The sequence below is a fragment of the Sciurus carolinensis genome, chromosome 1 (genome assembly GCF_902686445.1).
Source record: "Sciurus carolinensis chromosome 1, mSciCar1.2, whole genome shotgun sequence".
Lineage (NCBI taxonomy): Eukaryota > Metazoa > Chordata > Mammalia > Rodentia > Sciuridae > Sciurus > Sciurus carolinensis.
In genome coordinates, this window is record NC_062213.1 from 18,002,870 (window position 1) to 18,028,686 (window position 25,817).

Below are 25,817 nucleotides of genomic sequence, written 5' to 3' on the forward strand. Positions count from 1 at the left end.
AAAGAAAAAGTAACTAGTGATTACCTTTTAGCAGTGCATAATTTGAATAAAAGTGCCAAAATATACCTCTAGAACTTATTCATGAGAACAGACCACATTAAGAGGAACATGTGAAGTATAAAGAGACACTCATGGACACTCACCTTTATTAAGTGGATTTTCAGCATGTTCTAAGGCAGCACTCATCTCCTGCTTTAAAAACCACTTTCTAGATTCATCTGAAAGGGCAGAAGCTTTCTTTTGCCATCTCAAATGAAACTCTTTTTCTTCAGCTTCCTTGCACTACATAAAAGCAAGTGGGGAAAAAAGATCACATAAAAACTGTGGTACTGTGAGCTTGTCCCTTGTCTTTTCCTCCCCTCCTCCTTCCTTCGCAGTCGCAGGCCATGCACTATCTGTTTGGTATTATGGGAACTGGGGTGCGCGTGGTGACCCACAGCTATGGAAGAACCTGGGAGCAAAGGCACGTTCTATGTAGTACTGCTAATTAGTACAGAGTAGTACTCAGCACCTCTGAGGGCCACCGAGCCCCCAGCCAGATCCCAACCATTGTAGAACCAACCATTTATTTCCATGTAGGAAACTGAGAGAGCCTAACTTAGGAGACTAAGCTAGTTTTGTATTAATAGTGATTAATTTGGTTTAATTTTAACGCTATGCATTAGTAAAAAGGTCTACAAAATTCAGAGAATTAATTCTTTGCCCACCTCTGGCACATAACTTGACCACAGGAAAGTCAAGTAATTTCTATTAGTTCCCTGCTTTGTTCCCCAGAAAATGAGAAAATGATCATCTTAAAATCAGCTCAGAGGGTAACTAAAATAATAGGTTTAAATACATTTCTAAGATTTGCTAATGTTCTAGAAATGCGCCAGCTTTTATATGGAAACACTCATAATGTTTATGAAGAGAACACCAAAGTACTAAATAAAAACTTTAAAGAATACAAAACACAAGGGCCAGGAACGACCAGAGACCATCCATTTGGGTTCCTGATGAGGGCCCTGAGTCTGGGGATTCCCTGAGGCTACATAAGTCAAGTTGGCTTTACAGCCCAGGATCCAGACACAAATGATTTCTGCAGAACGTGAAAATTCCTTACAATGATGCCATCTGCTCTCAAAAGTACTATTTTACCCCAAGTACAGTAGCACCAAATTTTACAGTCCAGCCCTAGTGTCAGCAATCCTTATGGAGGCGGCGGGCTTCCACCACAGTATTCCTGAGACAACGGCCTCGGTGTCCTGGACAGTACTCTTCCCCAATACCTCCTTTCCTGTCCCCTGCCATTGGGGGGTGGTAGGACAATGACTCTGGAATAGTGCCTTGTGTGAAGTACAGGGTGAGAAGTTTTCAGAACAGACATTACGAGGCAGCCGCAGAAAGAGGAAGGAACTAAAGCCAGTCATCTAGATCCTGATCTCTCCCCTCTGCAGTACCCTTAGGAAAGTCCATGGTGTCTGTGATAGTGTTTATAGAGCGCAGGGACTCAAAGTTGTTGGGAGAATTCACCGAAAGATACATCTGTGTGATGTATACTCTTAGTTGCCTCTTCAAAATCCATATTTATTCTTCTTTTGGAATAAAATCTTAATTTTATTTGGGTTCATAATGCTCCCTGTTAAAAACTACATTTCTCAGCATCTTTTGCGACCAAATTGGTTAGAAATATGACATGGGGCTGTTATGGTTTGGATGTGAGGTATTCTCCAAAAGCTCATGCGTGAGACAGTGCAATAAAGTTCAGAGGAAAAATGATTGGGTTGTAAGGGTCTTAACCCAATCAGTGAATTAATCCCCTGATTGGGATTAACTGAATGGTAACTGAAGGTGGGCAGGGTGTGACTGGAGGAGGTGGGAATTGGAGTGTGACTTTGGGGTATACATCCGTATCTGATAAGTGGAGTCTCTCTGCTTCCTGATCACCATGTGAGCTGCTTCCCTCTGCCACACTCTTCCACCATGATGTTCTGCCTCATCTTGAGCTCCGAGGAATGGAGTTGGCCTTCTACAGACTAAGACCTCTGAAACTGTGAGCCCTCAAATAAACTTTTCGTCCTCTACAACTGTTCTGGTTGGGTCTTTCAGTCACAACAGCAAAAGAGTTGACTAAAACAGGGACCATGAGAGTTGACTCGGGTGGGAGGTAGAAGATCCTGTACTTTTGCTCTACTTTCTTTCTGCTGTCTGGCATATGTATGTGATGGCTGGAACTCCAGCAGTCATCTTGAATGACAAAGTCATTGAGAATGAAAGCCATATACCAGGAAGCAGTGCAGAAAAGTTGAAGGAACATGATAACCTTGAAGCCATAGTAGTTTGAAATTGTTTACCTCCAAACTTGTGAAAAAGAAAAGCATTTCTATCTTGTTTATAGTCACTATTTTGAGTTTTGTTGCTAGAAGCTCCAAACATTTTCCATCTGTTCAAAATCTTTTGTAAGTATAAAGAATTAGGTAAAGTTGGGCATGATGGTGGCATGCCTATAATCCCAACTACTTGAGAGGCTATTGTAGGAGGACTGCAAATTTGAGGCCAGCCTCAGTAACTCAGTAAGACACTGTCCCAAAATTTAAAAAATTTAAAAAGGACTAAATATATAGCTCAGAGGTAGAATGTTCCTGGGTTCAATCTTCAGTACCAAAAACCAAAAACCAAAACTCCAAAACCCAAAATTCTCAAACAAACAACAACAACAACAACAACAAAAGTGAAAAGTAGGTAAATTAAAGTAGTAATACTACCCCATCAGCCAGAACAAATCTAGGAGCTGACAAGTTGAAACACACTAAAATAAATGAGAAAGATGCTTAATAATTTTTAGGTAGCATCAATATTAGACAATGTCTCTGAGAAATAACCATTAAAATTAGATTATTCCCCTCCCAAATTACTTGGTTTGATGCTTTTGTCATCTGATTATATACTATTTCAATATTTAAATGCTTCATGTAATGAAAAATCATAAAGGTATTCTTACCTTCTTAGCTTCCTCCTCCAACATTGCATTTAATATCTCTATTTCTTTCCTTCTGTTTTTCCGAAGGAGGCTGGCTACTTCTTGGTAACCTTCATTTCGTTGTAGATCATTACATTTTTGTCTATGTAAAGTTTGAATTTTCCAGTCAGTATTTAAGCATGCTTGTTCAGCTTTTGCCAAATTTTCTTCAATTATCTAAGAAAAGTTGTAAAATTTCAGAAACTATGTCAGACTTAAAATTATGATATATCCATTCAATGTATCCAAGTGTCTGGGACAGCTGTTTACAACCTTGGTTGCACATCACAATCACCTGGGAGTGTTAAAACAGACTGACTTCCAGGCCCCACCACAAACCAGTGAAATTCATCTCTGGGGCAGCTGGATACTGGTATTTTAAAAAACTCTTTAAGTGACTGTAATGTATAGCAAGTGGGGAGAGCTTCCAGGCAAGGGGATGGGCAGGATTTAATAACATTTATGTTTTCAACACTATGAAAAAAGAGTAAAAAGAGCCAATTTTTACAGACTCTCAAAAGTCTAACAAGAAAAAAAGTTATGGGATAATTTGGGTGAATCAGTTAAGGGACTATTGCAGAACAAAAGGTCTCTCTTGCATTAGTCCTAGGCCATTCCTGGTTCTGGGAAGAGGGACACTCCCCCCCCCTACCCATTTAACATTTTGTTAAAGGTATAATAAAGAAAATTCTTTTTTGAATGCCTCAAGTTCTTTTTCATTTAAATCAGCATTTCTGAAAGGATACTCCATAAGAAATTTTATAAAATAAGTTTGGAAAATTTTCTGAATGATTCAGAATGTACAGTACCCTCGAATTTGGCCTTAAAAAAAACCCCTGGGGCTGGGGAGATAGCTCAGTTGGTAGAGTGCTTGCGGTGCAAGCACAAGGCCCTGGGTTCAATCCCCAGCACCCAAAAAAAAAAAAAAAAAAAAAAAAAAAAAACACCCTTACTTTAGTATAGCATTTCCAATACTTGGCCATTTGCCACTTTACTGAATAATAGTTATTAGGATCCTGCAAATATACTCTGGAAGTGCTGGCTTCCATACCAGGCCAGGACCTCGAACACTAAGGGAGAATTTTTGAGACATAACACAACCAGACAGCATGATTTGTAAAGTTTCTATTTCCTTTGAAATAGTACTCACAAAGTGTCTGAAAGAGACTCATATATGACTATCAATGAAGCAAGCATCCTGTAAATAAATATTAGCACTGTGAGACTCTAGGAAATGGTATGAACGAAGCAAAGCAATGAATTATCTCAACTTCACAAGTTTATTCTAAATTTTTTATCTTAAAAGAATGATGGAAGGAAAATTACCTCCTATGTGTACACTAACATTGCCATATGTTTACCTTCTGAGTCTTTCTGCTCTGAGTTTGGTCAGTTTCTATCAGCTTGTGAAACATATGTTCTTCAAGATCCACTTTTCGCCTATAGGCATCTGCATCTTCTTGAATTTCTTTTGCAATAACTTCTTGATTTCTAGTAAGATTCTGTTAAAAAAATTGTTGATTTATATAATAATGCTAAAACACAAATGGCTTTTCTTTTTATAAAATACTAATATGCACACAAATAAAAATTATAACCATTTAATTTTCAAAGTATAAAGCAAATAGTAATGACATCAGTGAAAACCACAGGACAAAGAACTTTGAAAATTCCTTCATAAAAGCAAAAAGTGTCAGAATCAACTTCAAAATTCTGGAAATTAACTGAAGGCTTATAGCAATATGTGGAACACTTATTCATTAAAATGGTTGAACTTCATTAAGAATAGCAAGCTCTTTGCTATTTTACCTTGTGTTATTCTGATTCCCACCTGTCTCCCAAGCTCACATTAGCCTTGAAAACCAACCAATAGAGCAGGTAAGATGAGGCTGGAGCCCCTTCAAGTCATTCCCTGAGAACCATCAACCTACCTGGGGGTTCCCTGCAAGATTCCACTCACATGCTGTCTTCATACCACCTCACTCAGAACTCACGTAGTGTGACCAGCCTATTCCCCAGGGACATTTGTAGAAAACAATTAGATGTTGAACATCCTGGCTGTGGAGGCAGTGGATCATGGTTAGAGCACATGATAGGCTCAAAAAGCTTAACAAGAAAAACCAGGGACTCAGATGTCCGCAGCAGGCCTTGAAAAACTCCCATACATCCCTGGGACTTTAGCAGGCCACCTGCACATGTAAGGCTATGCATGTATCCAGGCTGTGTGCTCAGACCAGAGGGAGTCTGAAGTTCGGTGCAATCAGGGAGTGAACTCTAAGCCAGGCCTGCAAACTGCCTTACTGAGTGTTGAAGGTGTGCCTCAGTTTGCACACAGCACCTGTCAGGAGCGACTAGAGGTTCTCTGGGTCAAAACCCCTAATAAGGAAACCTGTCCAATCATTAGCTAGTCACTAAGCTGAGGAGAGACTTCAGGGGCTTCACATAGCAAGGAGAAGACATCACAGAATTAGTTCAAAAAAACCACTAAGCAAAAACAAACAAACAAACTCTGAGTCAGGGACAATCTCATTTCCATAATTGTCACTTTATATTTAAAATGTATGGTTTTTAACAACAATCGTGTGGTTATTAAAAAAAAAAAAACAACAAAGTCCAACTTAAGCATAATGCAAAATTAACTACACTATCTCCAAAGAAAATATAAAAAAGACCAAAAATATATGACAAGATGCTTAACATCATTAGTCATTAGGAAAATGAAATAAAAACTACAAAGATACCACCTCATACCCACTACTATTGCTCTAATAAAAAAGAAAATAATAACTACAAATGAGAATAGAGAAATGTGAACTCTCTACTCTTAGGTATTTTTCTGAGAGAACTATACACATGCCCCACAAAAAGTTGTCCACAAATGTTCACAGCAGCATTATTTATCAGAGCAAAATCATGAAAACATCTCAAAAGTCCATCAGCTGGCAAACAGATAAATCAAATATGGTCTACTTGTATAATGGACTATTATTTAGCCAAAAAAAGGAATAAAGTACTGATTCATACTATGACATGGATGAACTTTGAAAACATGCTAAGTGAAAGAAGTCAATCACAAAAGACCACACACTGTATAATTCTACCTATGTGAAATGTCCAAAATCGGCAAATCCAAAGACAGAAAGTAGACCAGTGTTTGCAGAGGCTGGGGAATGGGGTAAATGCTAACGGGTATGGTGGCTGGGGGATGAAGGGTAACAAATGGCCTTCACAAAGATATGTTATAAAAGCAAAATAACCAAATACATGTCCAAATAATCTCATTTATCACTATTAATGATATTAGAAGTTTCCTGCCTTGGGGACTGAACTCAAGGCTTTATGCACCCTAGGCAAGTGCTTTACCCCTAAACTATACCCTGAGTCCTTTTTATTTTATTATGAGACAGGGTCTCACTAAAATTTCAATTGAACTTGTAATCCTGCCATGGTCCCCTGAGTAGCTGGGATTACAAGTATAAGCCACCATGCCTAGCAGCTGTTGTTATTTGTTGACCGAGAGATTTTTTTCCCCCCTACTTTTCTAATTATTCACAGGCAGTTTAATTACCTTTATAATTACGTTAAAATAAAAATATTTAAAAATTATATACAGAAAAGATACATGTGCATAGCTATTTACTGCCCAAAACTGTAAACCATTTAAACATCTAACAACAAAAACAAAAGGTTTCAATTAATTATAGCTCATAGATAGCCACTACAAATGACAACAATGAGGAATATGTAACTATTGGAAAAAGAATTTTATTTAGTGAAAAAGAAAAGCAGATGTGAAATTTTAGCAACTCCATAAAGAGGTAAAATCATGTGTGTGTAAAGAGTAAGAAACAGGAGAAAAGACCAGGCATGGTGGCGCGCCCCGTAATCCCAGTGGTTGGGGAGACAAAGACAGGAGGATCGCAAGTGTGAGGACAGCCTCAGAGACTAAGGGAGGCCCTAAGCAACTTAGTGGGACCCTGTCTCAAAATAAAAAATAAAAGGGCTGGGGATGTGGCTCAGTGGTACAGTGCCCCTGGATTCAGTCTCTAGTACCAAAAAAGAACTACGAGAAAAGAATAAAAATCTATAATAGTAAAGAGGAAGGAAGACAGGCTGGTGGTGCGAAGAAGCATACTGGGTGAAGGCAGTTGTCAATTCTTTTTTTTTTTTTTTTTTTTTTTAAATTACAGTGTTTTTTAGGCCAAGGAGGAAGAGGGAAACTATTGCCTCCACAGCATGTAGAATGTATCAGACATTGAGCAGGAAAGGGTTAACTCAGCATGTCCGAGTTATTCAAACCCTGCACATTTCAAAGAAAAGACTAGCTCTTGACCAGCTCCTGAAGATAAGCTCTCAGTCCTTGGATCACTCTGCCTGCTGTCTTTGTATTACTGGGGATTTGGCCATGCCACGTGGTTTACTCGAACAACGTGATTTGGTGGGAGCCATGGGCCGGGCTGTATCAGCCTGACTTCTGGAGGGGCCACCGGAACTCCTTGCTTAGGTGACCCCCAGTGAAACCTGAGACAAGGTTTGCATGAGCCTCCCGGAAGGCTCTTCTCTGTACAACTGTTACATATCCATGCCAGGAGAATTCAGTGCTGTCTGCACAACTGCAAGGCGAAGCCAGCTGCCAGCTCTGCCTGCTCTTTCCTGGACTCCACCTACCTGCCTTTTACCTTTGTTGGTTTTACTTTGTATCCTTCTACTGCAATAAAACCTAGGTGTCAGAGCTTTTCCTGAATTCTGTGAGTCCTAACGAATCAGTGAACCTGAGGATGGTCTTGGGGAGCCTGGAACACACATACACATAGTAGCTCATTTACAATTCTCATAACGATCTTTGCAAGACTGTTAGTATTCCGAGAAGATTGTTACATGTGAAAGATAGAAGGACAAAAACCACTTCATTAAAACGAGGTCCTGGAAGATGAAGGGAAGGGATCTGGATCACAGTCAGAATTTACTTGCTGGTCTTTATGCTCAGTTTTTTAAATTTTTGTATTTATAGATGTTTGCTTATTTTTATGTGGTACAAGTATCGAACCCAGTGCCTCACACATGCTAGGCAAAAGGTGTACTACAAAGCTATATAGCCCAGCCCCTTTTATGCTTAGTTGTTGCTATTATTATTATTATTATTATTATTATTATTATTATTATTATTTTAATCAGGACCAGGGGTGTAGCTCAGTGGTAGAGAACTTGCCCAGCACATACAATGTTCTGGGCTCCATAACCAGCACTGCCAAAACCCAACCCAAACCAAACCAAAACAAAACCACAAATCAAATTAGATGTATACAGAATGTTGACCTTGTATTTCCCATTGAAGTAATCATGATATTTTCTGCCTTCTGGAACAAAGTATCTTTAGAAGCCAGGCAGTGGAGCACGTCTATAATCCCAGCCTATAATCCTAGCAACTCGGGAGGCTGGAGGCAGGAAGACTGTAAATTCAAGGACAGCAACTTGGTGAGGTCCTGAGTAACTTAGTGAGATGCTGTCTCAAAACAAAAAATAAAAAGATTTGGGGATGTGGCTCAGTAGTAAAGCATCTCTGGGTTCAATGCTCAGTCACCTCCCCTGCCCAAAGTCTTTGGAAATAGGCATTTAATTGACATAATGTAAGAGAGAAATTTGGAAGTATAATATTAATCACTAAAGTCACTTAAAAAAAAAGTGGGAGCAGCAGATTTGTATCTAACAGAGGGTAAATTTTAGGATTTTTACATACTAGTTTTAATTTAATTCTTCTATAACCCTGAAGATTTGCTTAAATAAACATTTCCTTCAAAAGATAGTAAAACGGGATTAATAAACGTTTGTCTCCTAATCTGATACTCAGAAAGCAACTCAGCATCACATGGCATTCCTGCCAAAAGTGCATTACTATAATCTTACAATCTCAGCAACTCAATAACAGTGTTTAAAACATCAGGAATTGCTGGGCATGGTGGTGCACACCTGTAGTCGAGGCTTGGGAGGCTGAGGCAGTCAAGCAAAGCCTGTCCCAGCAAAAGTGAGGCACTAACCAACTCAGTGAGACCCTGTCTCTAAATAAAATATAAAATAGGGCTGGGGATGTGGCTCAGTGGTCTAGTGCCCGAGTTCAAACCCTGGTTACCCCCGCAACCCCCAAAAAAGAGTGCATTACTAGAATCTTTCCATGAAGACACAATGGGAAAATACTGAGGGACATTCTACAACATATATAGTGTATATGCTTCAAAAACCGTTAAGTGTCCTGACACACAAAGGAAAATTCAGAAAGAGTTTAAAAGGAGTAAAGACACGAGACACCTGGAAAAATGGATCTTATATTTTTCTTTTGCTCTAACGGATGGTTTTGGGACAATCGATCAAATCTGAATAAGGTCTTTATGTATCAGATAATATTATGTTGATTTCCTGATTTTGATAAATGTACTGCAACTATGTAAGAGGATTCCAAGTGCTTAGGGGGGTAAAGGAGTGTCATGTCTACAACTTACTCATAAATAGTGTAGAAAAGAAAACGTGTATGTGGGTACTGATGGAAAGAAAAAAGAAAATTTACCAAAATATTAATATTTGAAATCTGAGAGAAAAATTTCTTTTTTTTTTTTGTACCAGGAATTAAACCCAGGGGCACTTTACCACTGAGCCACATCTCCAGCCCTTTTTAACATTTTATTTAGAGACAGGGTCTTGCTGAGTTGTTTAGGGCCTCACTAAATTACTAAGGCTGGCTTTAAACTCACAATCCTCCTACCTTATCCTCCAGAGCCCTCTGGGATTACAGGTGTGTGGCACCACACCCAGCTCAGACAAAAATATCTTGAAAGTTTTAGGATTTTTCTTGCAAAATTTGTTATTCTGAAATTACATTCCCTTATTCCTAGAGGAAAGATAGCAAAAAGTAAACTCTAGCTTAGTCCAAAATTAATTACATCTAATTTAAAATCATAGGAAATTAGCCAAACTGGAAATTCCTTGTTCAGTTATAGAAAAACTTAAAAAGTATTACAGATATGAATGGATGGTATGTTTTAAATATTAATGTTGACAACAATCTTGTGTATGTTACCTGTTACGAACCTGTAGTTAATTTCAAACTCAAAGTCTAACTTTGACTTTAAGGGGCTGAAGGAAGTAAAAACTTATGGTTTCAACACTAAATAAATAACAAAAAGTTTTTAATAAAAAAATATGTTAACACAGCTTTCCCCAGTGGTATAAAAACTGAATTGTATGTACTAAGCAGGTATTTGCTGATCTAATTCCAGAAGATTCAAATTTAAAGTACTTTACAGTTCTTGCCACGTTACCTCACAACATCCTTGAAAGGTTCAGGGTGACCATTTCTTATTCCAAATGCTCAAAGCCAGAAGTGCTTCAGATTTTGGAGTTTTTTGGAGTTTGGAATACTGCATAAACTTTACTGGTTGAACATCCTTAATCTGAAAGCCTAAAATCCAAAGTGCTCCAAACTTTAAAATTTTATGAGCACTTAAAATGTTTTGGCTGTCAGAGCACTTCAGATTTTGAGTTTTCAGATTAAGAATGATCAACTTGTATTGGGATAATTTCACAGTTACACAAATGTAGGAAAATTTGGTAAACTGGTAAAAGATCCTGAGGCAAAGTCTGGGACTTACATCTGGTGCTTCAGACATGAGGCTAAACTGCTACAGAAACATGAATTAAAGAATTACAACAAACTGTACATTCAGACATTCTGGCTACTTTACAATCCTGGATGACACTATACGCTGCTTCAAAATGAACATTAAGAAACCACGAATAAATATAGCTGAAAAAGGGTTTGTACAAACTCTGCTTTTTTTACATTGGAAATAATTTATTTATACCTTCTCATAAAGTCTTTTTTGTGATTCAAGTTCCAGCTGTCTCATTTCTAGGTCTTTGGCTGTGGAAGCAATTTCTTGATCTCTCATTTGTACCTATGGTCAAACAACAAACACAAGTATCAAAAATAATTCACAAAATAATTTCGAAGGAATTTAGTAATCTTATAATCTCAACAACTCAATAACAGTATTTAAAATATCAGGAATTGCTGGGCATGGTGGTGCACACCTGTAATCCAGAGGCTTGGGAGGCCGAGGCAGGAGAACCTCGAGTTCAAAGCCAGCCTCAGCAAAAGTGAGGCACTAAGCAACTCAGTGAGACCCTGTCTCTAAATAAAATACAAAATAGGGCTGGGGATGTGGCTCAGTGGTCAAGTCCCCCTGAGTTCAATCCCTGGTACCAAAAAATTTTTTAAAAAAATCAGGAATTGGTTTCAGAAACTAGAGTAACTGACAATATATTAATATGTGTAGTCTAGGACTAATCTCCAAGTTAGTTAAACTTAATTAAAAAAAAAAAATCACAAAATTGCCATAGACTCATTTACACAGAGTGGAAGAACAGACAGCAGTTCTTACCATACTACAGTAACCAATACTGAGCTAGAAAAACTTGAGTGAGTTAAATTTGGTGTTTACAGAAATACAGAATATGGGGCTGAGGTTGTGGCTCAGTGGTTCAGTGTTTGCCTGGCATGTACGAGGCACTGGGTTCCATCTTCGGCACCACATAAAACTAAGTAAAATAAAGGTATTGTGTCCATCTACAACTTAAAAAAAAAAAAGAATTACAGAATGTTTAATCTTATGAAATATAATGTTTATTTAATGTTCTTTTTGACTTATACTTTTTATAATTCAATTTGACAACTAATAACTCCAGGTTGAAATTTACTATGAACTGTTCAACCTATCTGTGTTTTGATCAGACAAACCTAGCTAATTTAGAATTTACCATTCTCTAACATCTGGTTTTTTAAAGCTTTTCCTCCTATATAATCGAGAGTTCAGACTGGACACTCTGAGAGAATCTTAGAACTCATCTTAAATATTTGGCTGCCTAAAGCCCCAATTATTTTTATCAGTGAGAATAAAATATACTTTATGTATTTAAAATAAAACAACAAACAAATTATAACCATTCATTTATTCAACAAACATATGATTGAATTTCCACCTTCAACTACCAAGTATTACATACTGTTGATTAAAAGTCATGCTATCAAATGCCCATAACAGGAGAAGCAATAAAAATGAGAAGATAGTGGAATCTGCAAAAACACACATTCCAGGGGTAAGAGAAACAAAGGCTAGTTCACCTTAGGAGGTAACTGGAGAAGCAGCTGGTGGGAGGCTTGAGTCTATGAAGCAAGAGCAGTAGAGGAGCTGTTAGGCATAGCATATGATGCCTTTTAAGAATTTCAGCTACAGAAGCTCACTGCTTATGAATTTTCAGTGACATAACAGCTATGTGCCAGAGCAAAAACAGATCAATTTGCTGCTAACAGATGTCTGAAGTCACATATACATGTCATTTTGGACTCAAGCAGTTTTTCCTACTGGAGTCAGAGAGGAGCGTTTTCAGTTGGGAAGGGTGAAAGCATGTTAGAACAGGCAGCTGGAAGAGCAGGGGGCTGGAAGGGCAGGTGGAGGCCGGATCATGCTGCTGAAAGGACGTTAAGATACTCTGACCAAAAAATGCCTTGCCTTGCCTCCAGAACTGGAAATAAAGATATGAAAGTTCTAAGCCTGTCCTACTTTTGGGGAAAAACTTATACTCTTTGAGAATAATGAAATATTAATTTGAACTACTAGATGAGAACATAAAAAAGTCAATTAAAAGTTAATTCATTTTAGCTGGATGCCATGGTGCATGCCTATAATCCCAGAAGCTTGGGAGGATCACAAGGAGAATCCCAAGTTTGAAGCCAGACTGAGCAATTTAGTGTGGCCCTAAGCAATTTAGTGAGACCCTGTCTCAAAATAAAAAATAAAAAGGGCAAGGGATATGGCTAAGTGGTTAAGCAACCTGGGTTCAATCTCTGGTTTGGAAAAAAAAAATTAATCAGCTTTAAACAAAACAAAAAGTATTATGCTCTAAAAAACAGAAAATAGATTTCTAATACAGATGAATTAAAAATACTTTCAAAGACTTAAAATATTTAGTATTTTATAAAAACTAGGTCTGAAACTCCCTAAATTAAATTCAGTGTAATACTAATAAAAATTTCAATAGGATGTGCGGAGGTGAGGATTCAGAGAGTGATAAAATTCTCAGTCTGTTTGGAGTGCTAAACATCTGCAAATACTGAAGAAACTCTGAAAAGGAAGACTGATGAGTGGTAATCAGGCTTTGGTAGTAAAATATCACAAATATTACACATTGAAACAGCATGGTACTGGCTTAGGAACAGACAGAGCAAGAGAGAAGATCAAGTATAGGAGGGATTTTAATATGTACTAACCACTGGCAAATGACGACTAACATTTGACAGTTCTGGGACAAGGGATGCGCCTTTTGCAAAGAAGAAAGCTTACTACCTAACTCATTCCTTATACTCAATTTTCAGACACACTAGGAATTGGCAAACTTTTTGTGAAGGGCCAGACAGTAAATCCTTTAGGCTTCGTGGACCATTAGGTGTCTGTCACAACTACTGGCCTCTGCCATTATAGTACGAATGCATCCACAGACAATATGCAAACAAATGTGACTAGTCCAAATTGTGGTGTGTTGTTATGTGTAAAATGAATATTGGATTTCAAAGCCTTAGTTAAAAAGAAAAGATAAAAAAAAGTCCACTAAAAATGTTTTTATACCAATTAAATACTGAACTGTTGATTTGCAAATATACTGAATTGAATAATTAAAATAATGAAAATTAATTTCATTTTTTTCTTCTTACTAGAAATACAACCCTAGAAAACTTAATTTGGTACGTGGCTTACAACATATTTCTATTGTATAATGATGCCCCAAAGGACACAGAGGCCCAGTAAATACATAAATAAATAAAAGACAAATTGATAGAAAAGAAAGGACAAATGATATGAAGATGCAATATATAGTTATTCTACAAATGGAAGATAAATAGATACTCAACCTTAATGACAAAAAAAGGCAAATTAATATAAACTACTTGTCACCTATTAGGCTGGCAAATATTAAGACTGATGTACTCCAAAACTAACTTCTCTAGGGCATGGAAATTTCAAACTTAAGATTAAAATAGCGTAAGCTGCTTTTATGTGTAAAATGTACAATGTAGCACAGTTTTGTAAAACAAACATTGCAAATAACTTAAATGCCCCATAGCAAAGGATTAAAGAAACTATGGTATATTCATCAAAGAAATAGTAAGCAATCACAAAAACAGAAAAAGATACACATATAGCCACAGGAAAAGATATTCAATATATATCATTTTTAAAGGCATGGTATAAAAACAAGTTGTAGGGAAAATAATCCCATTTTAATTTTTTTTATATAAATATAGAAAAATATACATGCAATTACTTCTCATGTATAGAAACAGATCCAAAAAGCTGTGCAATCAATTTATTTTTAAACAGTTTATCTCTGAAGATGAGAAGATGAAGCATGGAAAAGGTCCATTTTTAACTCTATATATTTTATATCAGAAATTCTATATTGATGATGCATAAATATTTACATTAAAAAGAATCTTTCCCCAATTTACAATTAACTTAATGATTAACTGATACTGATACATTTTTATTTTTGGAGAAACAGTCAGCAAGGACACTAGTTGATTTGACTAATTCTCCTGATATTTCTAAAATATTTAGTCATTAATGAAATATAACAGAGAATAAGAATAGATGAGGGTTAAATTAAATAAAATTAAAGGGGCCAGTCAGAATTCTTTGTGGCCTACAGGAGTGTGATTTAATTTGAAGGTGTACACTACATTTAAGTGAGACTGAAAGGGTTATGAAGTATGAGTACTAAGACTAACAAACCTTTCTCTCAATTTCATCATCCAGTCTTCGCAATTCCATTTCCCGTTGATCTTGCTGAAGCTTCAGAAAACGCCTTCGAGCAGCATCTTGTAAGTGTAATTCCTTTATCTTCAGCTCTCTTCTCACAGCAGCTAGTCTTAAATACAAAATACATCAAAAGGATCATTTCCTAATATAGACTTAATTTTTCACAATAATAACAAGCTGCTACTTATTTTGATGCCCCCAGCCCATTTAACTGGTGCCACTGTAACACAGCTGTGTTTCTAACATGTATGTGAAGGATGCCCAGCTACACAAGTCCACATGTCTGCATGGAGAGGACAAGCAGCTCACATGCCATGGGCTATCCTTCTCATACTCACGTTGCTAACAGGTCTGCCAGTCAGATCATTCCAACATAAGCTGACAACCTTTATATGAAGGAAAAATGCCAAAAATCCTTCAGTGTTACCAAACATGAGCTATGCTTATTCTTTTAGGATTTTAATAGAATGCTAATAGTTCAGTTCTGTAATTCCTTTTAACCTAGAATTTTATTTCATAAAGTTTTACCCCAAATAAAAATCAATAAACACAGAAACGAGTTTCCAAATAGGCTTAGTCTAAATGCTTATCCCATAATTGTTATTAAATATTTAAACCTTGTTAACATACTTCTGAAAAAGCATTTATTACTTCTTCCCCTTTTCTCCAATGCATTAGATGCATAATCTGATTGAAACTACTGTATGTTTCAATTGTCAGGTCACATACTTATGTTTACAACACAATTTAAAAAATTACACTCCACCAAATGTGCTTTACCTAGCATTCTATTACAAAGCATTTCTGCCTACTATAATGTTTCTAGGTAATATCCTTCAAGGTACATTAGATTTCACAGTAATTCTGAATAATCATGCAAAGTTATATCATATTCAGCATAGCTTTAGAATTATATACCAATTTTTTGAAAAGTGGTATATATTCTTTTTATTAACTTACATATTTGCTTAATGGATATTAAGCTGGTAACTACATATAGCATTGTTCCTATATGAGAAATGGAAGAAGTTATTCAACTAACTCATGTGGCTCAGATTTTTTTCAGAGGTAACGTACCTCTGTCTTTGCTGCAGCATCTTTTCCTCCTCTCGTAAGAGTATTTCTCTTCTTGTTTCTTCAGCTTTACGAAGCAGTTCTTGTTTTTGGTACCAGGCTTCATCTTTGATTCTTTGCTGGTCTACTTCAGCATGCATATCTTCAACTGTCTGCCTGAAGTAGATAATATTTATTATTATGAAAATGCAAATAAGAAAGTTTAGTAATTTAGTCCAAAGACAATCAAAACACAAAATGTATACTTGACTAATATGCAGTAACTGACTTTACTTCCAGATTAACGATTCAATATATTTAAAGATATCTCCAACTTCAAACTTTGATTTTGAAAAAATACTTAACAATTTAATAGATTTTTCACTAAAAACTTTCTGGTTTACAATTATAGTGGATTTCATTTCTATCAAAGGACAAGTATTTCATGATTACCTCTCTCTCAAGTAATCCAATTCATCATTCCTTATTCTTTCTCGTTCCTGTGTCTGATAGTCCACAATAAACTTTGGATATTGATTAAATATTGGATATTGTCCTTTTGTCAGTGCAACAAAAACATTCAGCATACTGTCTGGGTGAATGTTAGCAGGCGTGGTCTCCATGAGATGATAAACTTCTCTAATCACAACATTTATATCCAAGTTATTCCGATGGTGAAAAAAATACTGTAAGAAAACTTGATGTTTAAATCAGGATTTACCTAACAAAGCAATTGTGAGGCAGAATTAAAACCAAGAGCTCAGAAATATAAATGTGAATTTAGACCTTTTATTTGTAAATTCACTGAAGGTTTTCTTAATCCAAGTTTTAAAATAAGGATTCAGTTTTGTATTTTCAAAATGTAATAAGAGGGCTGGGGCTTAGCTCAGTGGTAGAACACTTGCCTAGCACATGTGAAACCCTGGGTTTGATCCTCAGTACCATATTAATAAAATAAAAATAAAGGTGCCGGGCATGGTGGCGCACACCTATAACCCCGGTGGCTTGGGAGGCTGAGGCAGGAGAATCTCAAGTTCAAAGCCAGTTTCAGCAACAGGGAGGCACTAAGCAACTCAGTGAGACCCTGTAACTAAATAAAATACAAAATTGGGCTGGGGATATGGCTGAGTGGTTGAGTGCCCCTGAGTTCAATCCCCAGTTTAAAAAAAAAAAATAAAGAGTTTTGCTTCAAAAAAAAAAAAGTATTAAGATGCCATAACTATATTATGAAACTTTGAAATCAGTTTATATTTTAACTGACAATGAAGGCTTCCATTATAGTAGAAAAAGAATGCTTCAACAACAACAACAAAAAAGAATGTTTCAACAATGAGACCATTTCCACTGCTTAGATTTTTTAGAGATTCAATCCAAAATCCAAAATAAATAAATGAGAAAATAAATTAGCTGTATAGTTTAAAGAAATCTGAAATAGTTTTCCTTTATCCTGTTCTAGCAGATCCAAATTCTATAATATATATGTATGGTCTATGTAACCAAAAAGTAAAAGTAAATTTTAATTTGATAGGAATCACAAAATGAGTTACATATACATACAAAAATCCAAACTAATTCATCCAATCCACCAAAAGAGACTCTTTTTAAAACTACCTCCATTCCAGACAATACCCACATTCAACTTTTTTTAATCAATTTCTTATTGACAACAACTAAATGGTGTTAACAGCATTTTTATCATGTGGTAGATTCCATCTATTCACTATATTTTTCTAAGTTGTCCTATATGTAAGAACATTTTTGATGTTGAATGTCATCTGTGCTATTAAGTTTACTATTAAAATACATTAAACTATTAAAAAAAAAAAAAAAAAAAACCACTCCTATGCTTTCTTTCAGTCACTTTCCTACCAAGCCCTGGAACTCTCAGTCACCATTTTGCACATATAATAAGCATCCCAACCAACAAGAGCCAGATGGGTCACCAATAAGATCATATACAGAATAACTGACTACTGAAATGGTCAACATCCTTTAGAAAGGCAAAAATTTACAAAACCAGGGGATGTGCTTTAGCACTTGCCTACCCACAAACTCAATCACCAGTGCTAATTTTTTTTTAATTAAAGAAAAATACATGTAAACACAAAACCCCAGCATTGTCATGATTCTCTTCTGACACCATGATTTTAGATCAAGAGCCTGCTGTCATTGTTTAATTACCTACAAACTACATGAGGTCAGGGATGCAGTCCAACTTGTTATCTTTTATATTCCTATCACCAAGCACCATTGCCTAACACAGAGTAGGTGCCCAATTATTATATTTTTCAATTGAGATAACTGAAATTTGAGAACCTGTTAAGAACAGTTACTTACCTCAAAATCATCCTTAAGAGTACAGTTGAGCAAAGGCGCTCTAGAGCAAACGTTGTAGGCTACCACAGTCATCAGCAGGAAGGAGGGATGGTTGGAAAAGACATTGTCAAACAATTTGAGCCACTCCTCTCTCGTCAGTACTTCTGAGAACACAGTTTCAAGAAGAGGCCAAGCATACAGCTAAAATAAATATGGAAAAACTTATTAGTTTTCTAAGGAAAAATCAAAACAAAATCATTGATAATATTTTCTTACATTCAAACTGTGAAAATCATTGTTAAATACATAATTATGAAAAGAACTACCTTAAAGAACTCTTTTTTTTTTTTTTTAGTAAGCAAACTTTTATTGAAGCTTAAATTGTGATCAGAAATACATTTCGACTGATTTAAGTCCAACACCAATGAAGAGAGAAATTATGGCACCAAAATTTTCTCTCTTCTATCCCACTAGGATAGATTCTATTCAATCTACAGTTTTCATTTCTCTAGGTTTTGTTCCACACAAATTTGTGCAAGTTTTCAACATTAGAAGTCTTAAGACTATTAAGGGAAAGGAAAAAAAAATTTAAATAAAATAAAAATCAGACCTCAAGTCAACAAACATTGCCAATCTACTGGGGTACTCCTCCAAAACAAAATCCACCTTGAGTATAGGTCCTCACATCAGAGCAAGTCAAAACATTAGGTGCTGTGCTCATTACAGAATCAGGTTGAATGAAAGCTTCCTCAATGAAACACTGGATCAACAGTGTGCTTAAGATACAAGTCAAAAATAAAACAGTGTTCCAACAACGTGATTTCAAACCAAGCAGATTTTAAGTTTAGAAACACTGAAAAACGTGTTTCATTTATAATTACGGAAAGAACAAAGCAGCACTGCATCAATCCAGAAAAAAATCAAGAAAATATTCTGAGTTCAAGAAATACAAATTGTAGTCAATTTTGCTGTTCTCTCAGTTGCTTAAATACCACAGTATTTGCAATTATAGTTAAAATATTCTAACACTTGAAAGTCTATATTACTAGTCATTTCCCACTGAATATTTTTAGAATTTTAATGTTTTTAAAGATCTATCCATATATTCTGCTACATGGTAATATCTGAGTAGCCTGAACATTTTCATTCTGGGCAGCCATTCATTTGATCTTGTGAACACCACTGCAGAAGGCAGATGATACAGGAACAGATGAAGTCAGATCATGCACATGTGTTACCAACTCTTTATAGACTTTAAGGAAGGCAGTTTAATTATAAAGAATGGTATATTGTTAAAACTGCAGTTTTATTTTTTGCAGTACTGGAGATTGAACCCAGAGGTGCTCTACCATTGAGCTACATCCCCAGCCCTTTTAATTTTTAACTTTGAGACAGGGTCTTAGACCAGCCCTGACTGGCTGGGAATACCGGTATATACCTCTGCACCTGGCTTACTATGCTTTTTATTATATGCCTTCACAAAAATACTGTTTCATTTATAACAGAATCAATGTTAACTCCTCAAATAAGTTATGTTATTCTAAAACCCTTATACTTCTTACCTGAGATGTTATATCATGATCTATGAAGTGTTGTAGCAGTTCCTTGTCATGAAATGCTAAAATGTTTTCTATTGTACTAAGAATATTGATAGGAGGATTAGGAAAGTATTCAAACCAGTGTTGACACCAATTGACTACAAAGGAAAAAAGAAAAAGGAAAATTCATCTTTAAATACTCTTCTATATTATCAAAGGACTTTGTAACACTTAAATATGTCCACTCTTTCTGTCCTCAATATATCCATGAATAAAACATAACCCTTCACATTTCTTAGAATAAGCAATACTATATTAAAATAGTATCTTAGGTGTGCAGAAATTTTACACTTTCATAATAGTAAATGAAAATGTGTCAATTAAAACACATACACACACAAAAAAACAAACAAAACAAAACAACAACAGAAAACTGTCCAAGGTATTTCTGATCTTAGTTACAAGACATTCTGGTCCCTGGGACCTCCTGTTTTGTCAGCCTCCTGATTAACAAAAGGATTCCTTTTAAAAAAGGTTCCTATGCAGGTGTTCATTAAATGTGATCAATGTTAACATGCCAATCTCCTTAAATCTATTAAAATTCACATATAATCAAAGTTAGAAAAGCTTTCCAGGTGTGATAGTATATGCCTGTAATCCCAGTTCCTTGGAAGGAGGACTGCAAGTTTGAGGCCAGCCTCAGCAAATTAATGTCTCTAAACAAAAAATAAAAAAGGCTGGGAATGTGCCCTGTGGTACAGTGCCTCTGGGTTGAATCCTCAGTATGAAAAAAAAAAAAAAAAAAAAAAAAAAAAAGTTAGAAAAGCTTAAGAGAAATGCTCACAATTACATTCTTACATATTCACACATACTTAAAAACAGATGTGTATATACTGTAGCCTGTATCCATTATAATGTTATGACAACTAAAAAGTCCCAATTCTTAGGAAAAGACTGATTGTTCTATAACCACAGTAACAAGTAACCACAGACCCTATTTTAAATTTAATTAATCAATGGCATTTTGTTTCAGTAAACCTGACTTTCAAACCCACCAGCAGTACTTTCTGAAAGTCAGCTAATCCAAATTAAGCTGCATTCCACTGAAAAGGTTTCTAAGGCTGCTTAAACTCACTGCCCCATGTAATCAGTGTAGCCAGCAAAAAAAGATCTTCTCAAAAGATCATTGGTTTGTTTTGCTTAATACAGCAACTGTCCTTTATTTATTAAATTCTGCTTTTTAATTTTAAATTCAGGTTGAGTTTCCCTTATCTGAAATGTCTGGGAAGTGTTTCAGATTTCAGAGTTTTTTATTTTGGAATATTTGCAAAACTTTACCAGGTGAGCATCCTTAATCCCAAAATTTTGCTTCAAAATCTGAAAATCTGAAAGTGTCACGTTTGCACTCAAAACTTCAGATTTAAAAAAAAATATTTTTTTTAGTTGTAGATGCACACAATACTTTTATTTTCTTTATTTATTTTTATGCAGTACTGAGGCTTGGGTTCAGTGCTTCACATATGCTAGGGTAAGCACTCTACCACTGAGCCACAACCCTAGCCCCCAAATTTCAGATTTTGAATTTAGAATTTTTAGATTAGGAGTGCTCAACCTGTACTGAGTTTTGGTTTCATCCTTTGATATTAAGCTCTCCTATTTCAAATTAGTAAAAGAAGTCTTTATTAACAGACTATTGTATTACATGTGGTTTGCAGACGCTGTCCAATTTTGGATTTCATTGTATTATTGATCATTTAAATGTGAGTTAGTAATTAAGTCTACATAAGATCTTCCAAAGACTGTTTGAAAAGAAACATTTTAATTTCTCTAAATTGCTGCTTTAAAATAAATTAATTTCAAAAGGAAAATTGGGTTCAGCAGCATTTACTAAGTACCTCTTATGTCTCAGACACTACCATGCTACCATATGCCACACCTGCACACACACACACACACACACACACACACACACACACACAGAGCTCTGGTTCCTCTTTAAAATTAATAGACTACTGTTTTCAAACAAAAAGAAAATTCTATCTGCATTAACCATTCGCCTTAAGTATTTAAATTCCACTTTGGTGCCACCACAACAAAGTACGGGTGGAGGATGCAGAGACACTGACTGACAGCAGAGTAAAGAGAAATGGTAATGGTCTGGAGAGTCTGCGTATTCCAAATAATACAGGAAAGTGACCATTTACCATCAAATTATCTTCTAGGCACCACCTGGACTCTAAGTTCCAGGGCCACGATGGTGTGTCCCCAAAATGCTGACATTAAGTTGAAGCTCAGTAAATGCTTTCTGAATAAAACTAATTTGAGTCCCTTGATAGAAACTAATAGCCGCTTGTGTTGATCACCACGGAGGGAACAATTATCTCCTAATTTAAATTTCAGGTACGATTATTTAGAAGAGAAAAATCAGTTTCCTTAGCATACAATCATGTGTTAGTGCACAGAACACCCAGGATGGAGTAAGTCAAGACAAGAAGAGCATACCCCAACTGGAGTAACTCAGGATGACAAAGTTGAAAAATAACTTGTCAAAATAATTTGTACAATTAAATGACTGCCAGTTATTGGGCATAACTAGACATATCTGGACTTATCAGACATACCTAGTATTACTGCACTAAGCCAGACACGCAGACACATATAAAGTGAGGTTCTTCAGAATGCAACATGGCACATTGGTTTGTCTCTTTGACACAGACCACTCAGGTATACTCCTCGTGGCCCTGACCAGGAGTAACCAGGTGACAAACTCCCAACTTTCCTGACTCAGATCCTCCTGCTGTGGATGCTGCCCACTTGAAGTCCTCCTCAGTCAGGGTTCTTCAACTCTGACATCTACTTAGCCAAAAACCTGACCACATTCAGTGACTCTCTGCATTTGTATTCTCTTTGCACTGCCTCTTTAAAAGCCTTTACCATTCAGCTTTTTTTGTAACCAGCAGATACCCAACTGTGTGAAGTGTGACATGCGATTTCAGTGCCATACACATTAGTCATTTCGATGGAAAGGAATAAAAACTTTGCAATTACCAAGTGAAACCAGTAGGACTTGGTGAAATAAAGCAAATAAACTGATGTACCTTGAGAATCTATTATAGCCACCCAATAAATACTGACACTATGGCCAGGCACTATAGTGTGTGCCTTTTGTAATCCCAGTGACTAGGAGGCTGAGGAAGGAAGATAGCAAATTCAAGGCCAGCCTCAGCAACTTAGTGGGGCCCTGTCTCAAAATAAAAAAATAAAAAGGGCTAGGGATGTGTCTCAGTGGTAAAGTGCTCCTGGGTGCAATCCTTGGCACCAAAAACAAAACAAAACAAAACAAAACAAAACAAAACCTGACATTATGGAAAGACACAAGTGTGGCAATTTATGCTATTGCATAGCACACTCATGAAAGTTAGCTATTTAACAAGGTTTACTAGAAATGAATGTGCAGTCTTGTATACTTACCTAAATTTTGTTTCTTTTTTTGGATAGATTTTGCTAGTACATGTATACTATGGAATATTATAGTGAATAAAAACACTTAAGAAATTTATAAAAACCAGGGAAATATATACAATATTAAATAAAAGAATGATTAAATAACAAACTGCTTAAAAGTGTAGAAAAACTAGAAAGGTAAGTAAGTTATGGTATACCTATAAGTTGAAATATTATGTTATGTAGCCAATAAATAATGTTTCCCAAGCATATTTAGAAATTTGGAAGGAAATGCCCACAAGAAATTCATCAGTATGTTATCAAAGATTATTTCTGGAGAGGAAAAAAATTAATGAATTTTCTTCTGCACACTTTCTCCAATGATCAATAAAAATATGATCAAAATAAGTACAATGTAATTAAAAAGCATGGAAGGAATTACAATGTCATAATACAAATGCCTGGATCTTAATTTTGTTTTTTGGAATTTTTAATTATTATACTTAAGTGCGTATCTCCTTTGTATAAGAAAAACACACTAAGTGCTTTAAAACACTTGATATTTTTGTTAAATCCATCTGAATTTGGATTCAGTTTAACAAACCTGATTTTACTAATATGAAAATAATGACCCATTTGCTGGCATAGATGATGGTGGTGGAGTGACCTTAACTGGAGCAGACTATGGAATATGTCTGCCTGGTTCAGATGCTTTCTGTCACCAACCTAACCTTGGATAACTTAAGTACTCTGTGTTTTGGACCCTCATCTGTAAAAAGGAGGTAATATCTATCTCTCAGGATTATTGTGAGGATTAAATGCATGAACAAAGATAAGACATCTTTGTTCTATATATCAGTGCCTGGTACACAGAAAGTGTTCAAAATAAATGTTAGCCACAGATGACAAAGATAAATAGGCACTATGTGCACAGTGCTTTACAAACTCACAATAATCCGATGAAGAGTAAATGCTTTCAGTAAGTGAGGGATCTGCTTCTTTCTTCATAACCAAATCCAGTGTGAAAAATATCTTCTAAAATTTATCTATCCAAATTTTCTTGTAAATAAAAGTTTACATATGTTTTAAATGTCCACTTTGTGCAAAACCTGGTTGTTTCACACTTTCCTCACTTAAAAGTAGAGAAATCTAGGATTGCTAGATGTCACAAAGGTGCCAAAACAACAGGAAAATATATAAAAATCCATTCTTGGTTCATTCTATAATCATTATCTACTTACTTATGAGAGTAGCAACAACTTCAAAACAGATAAGCTGGTTGTTCTGGAATAATTTTACAAATGGAAATGCCAAAAGTGGAAGATAGGGTGTGTCGCTAAAGATGGCAGACCAGTGAGCTAAAGCAGATAGGGTTCTGTGAATAAAATAAGAAAGACCAGAAAACAATAATGTCATTAAAATTTATGTGAATAAACAATACACTCATATGATAAAAATTTCAATACAGAAGGTATATTTGGTGAAAACTGTCCCTCTTACCTGTCAACTAGATTTACTTCCTTTAAAGCAATTTAATTATAAATCCTCTTTTTAAAAGCATAAATCACAGTATATTATAAACATTGTTCTGTACCTTGCATTTTGCAGCTAATAATCTGTTGGAAATAGTTAATGTCAGTATATGTACAGCAACAGTCTCGTAATATTTTACAGGTGAATGACAGGTGTTGTTGCACAGGCACACTTTTTTTCTTTTTTAACATAACCCCCATTCTTGGGCCTTTAAGATCCTTCCCATCTTTTATAAACAATGCTGTGCTGAGTATCAGTGTATGTACATCATTCTTCATGTGGTAATACAAATTTAGATAAATTCCCAGAAGTGGAATTGATGAGTCAAAGGATATGTGTATTTGTAATTTCAATAGCCAGGCCAGGCACAGTGGCGCATGGCCGTAATCCCAGTGACTTGGGAGCTGAGGCAGGAGGATTACAAATTGGAGGCCAGCCTCACCAACTTAGTGAGATCCTAAAAATAAAAAATAAATAAATAAATAAAAAGGTCTGAGTGTGTAGCTCGGTGGTAAAGTGCTCCCGAGTTCAATGTCCAGTAACCAATTATCATCCACAAAGGAATTACATTCCCAGCATTAGTGAAAAGGATGCCAGCTCTCTCACACTTGTCAGCAGAATTTGTTATCAACCATTTCTTTCCAAGTGAGAAATGACATTTTATTTGATTATGAGGGAGATTAGCAGAATCTTTTCATGTTTAAGAACTTTATCTACTGCTGTGATATGTATGTTAAATTCTTTTTCATTGATCAGTCCTTTTCATATTTATGTGAACATTTCATATATTAAAGAAACAAGCCTTTCATTTGTCATGTTTTACCTGTATTTTCTCCATTTCACATGTGTCTTTGGTTAGAAAATTTTTTCACATGTTGAGATTTGTATTCATCTCAATCTCTTCTCGATAAGTCAAGCTTATTATTCTCTGGATTGTAATTCTCTGATATTTATTTCTGATACCTTTAAGGTTTCTTTTAAACTTTTTGCTTTGAAATAATTTCATACTTTAAAAATCACAAAAACAGTAGCTTTCTTTGCATATATCTTGTACCTAATTCCCCTAACATA

The 25,817-nt window shown here is 35.7% G+C and overlaps 1 protein-coding gene across 2 annotated transcripts in view; it reads right to left on the bottom strand.

Annotated features, from left to right (window-relative positions):
* Positions 1-25,817, bottom strand: part of Tbc1d31 (TBC1 domain family member 31) — an 89,357-nt gene that overhangs the window by 10,617 nt on the left and 52,923 nt on the right. For both annotated transcript variants that reach the window (XM_047521943.1, XM_047521935.1), the window contains 10 exons: positions 24,455-24,588; positions 19,794-19,927; positions 18,253-18,432; positions 16,369-16,601; positions 15,940-16,092; positions 14,836-14,971; positions 10,852-10,944; positions 4,360-4,500; positions 2,981-3,175; positions 144-282 (listed from right to left, as the gene is read on the bottom strand). In XM_047521943.1, the coding sequence (XP_047377899.1) occupies positions 144-282; positions 2,981-3,175; positions 4,360-4,500; positions 10,852-10,944; positions 14,836-14,971; positions 15,940-16,092; positions 16,369-16,601; positions 18,253-18,432; positions 19,794-19,927; positions 24,455-24,588 (1,538 nt within the window). The remainder of the gene's footprint in view (positions 1-143; positions 283-2,980; positions 3,176-4,359; positions 4,501-10,851; positions 10,945-14,835; positions 14,972-15,939; positions 16,093-16,368; positions 16,602-18,252; positions 18,433-19,793; positions 19,928-24,454; positions 24,589-25,817) is intronic.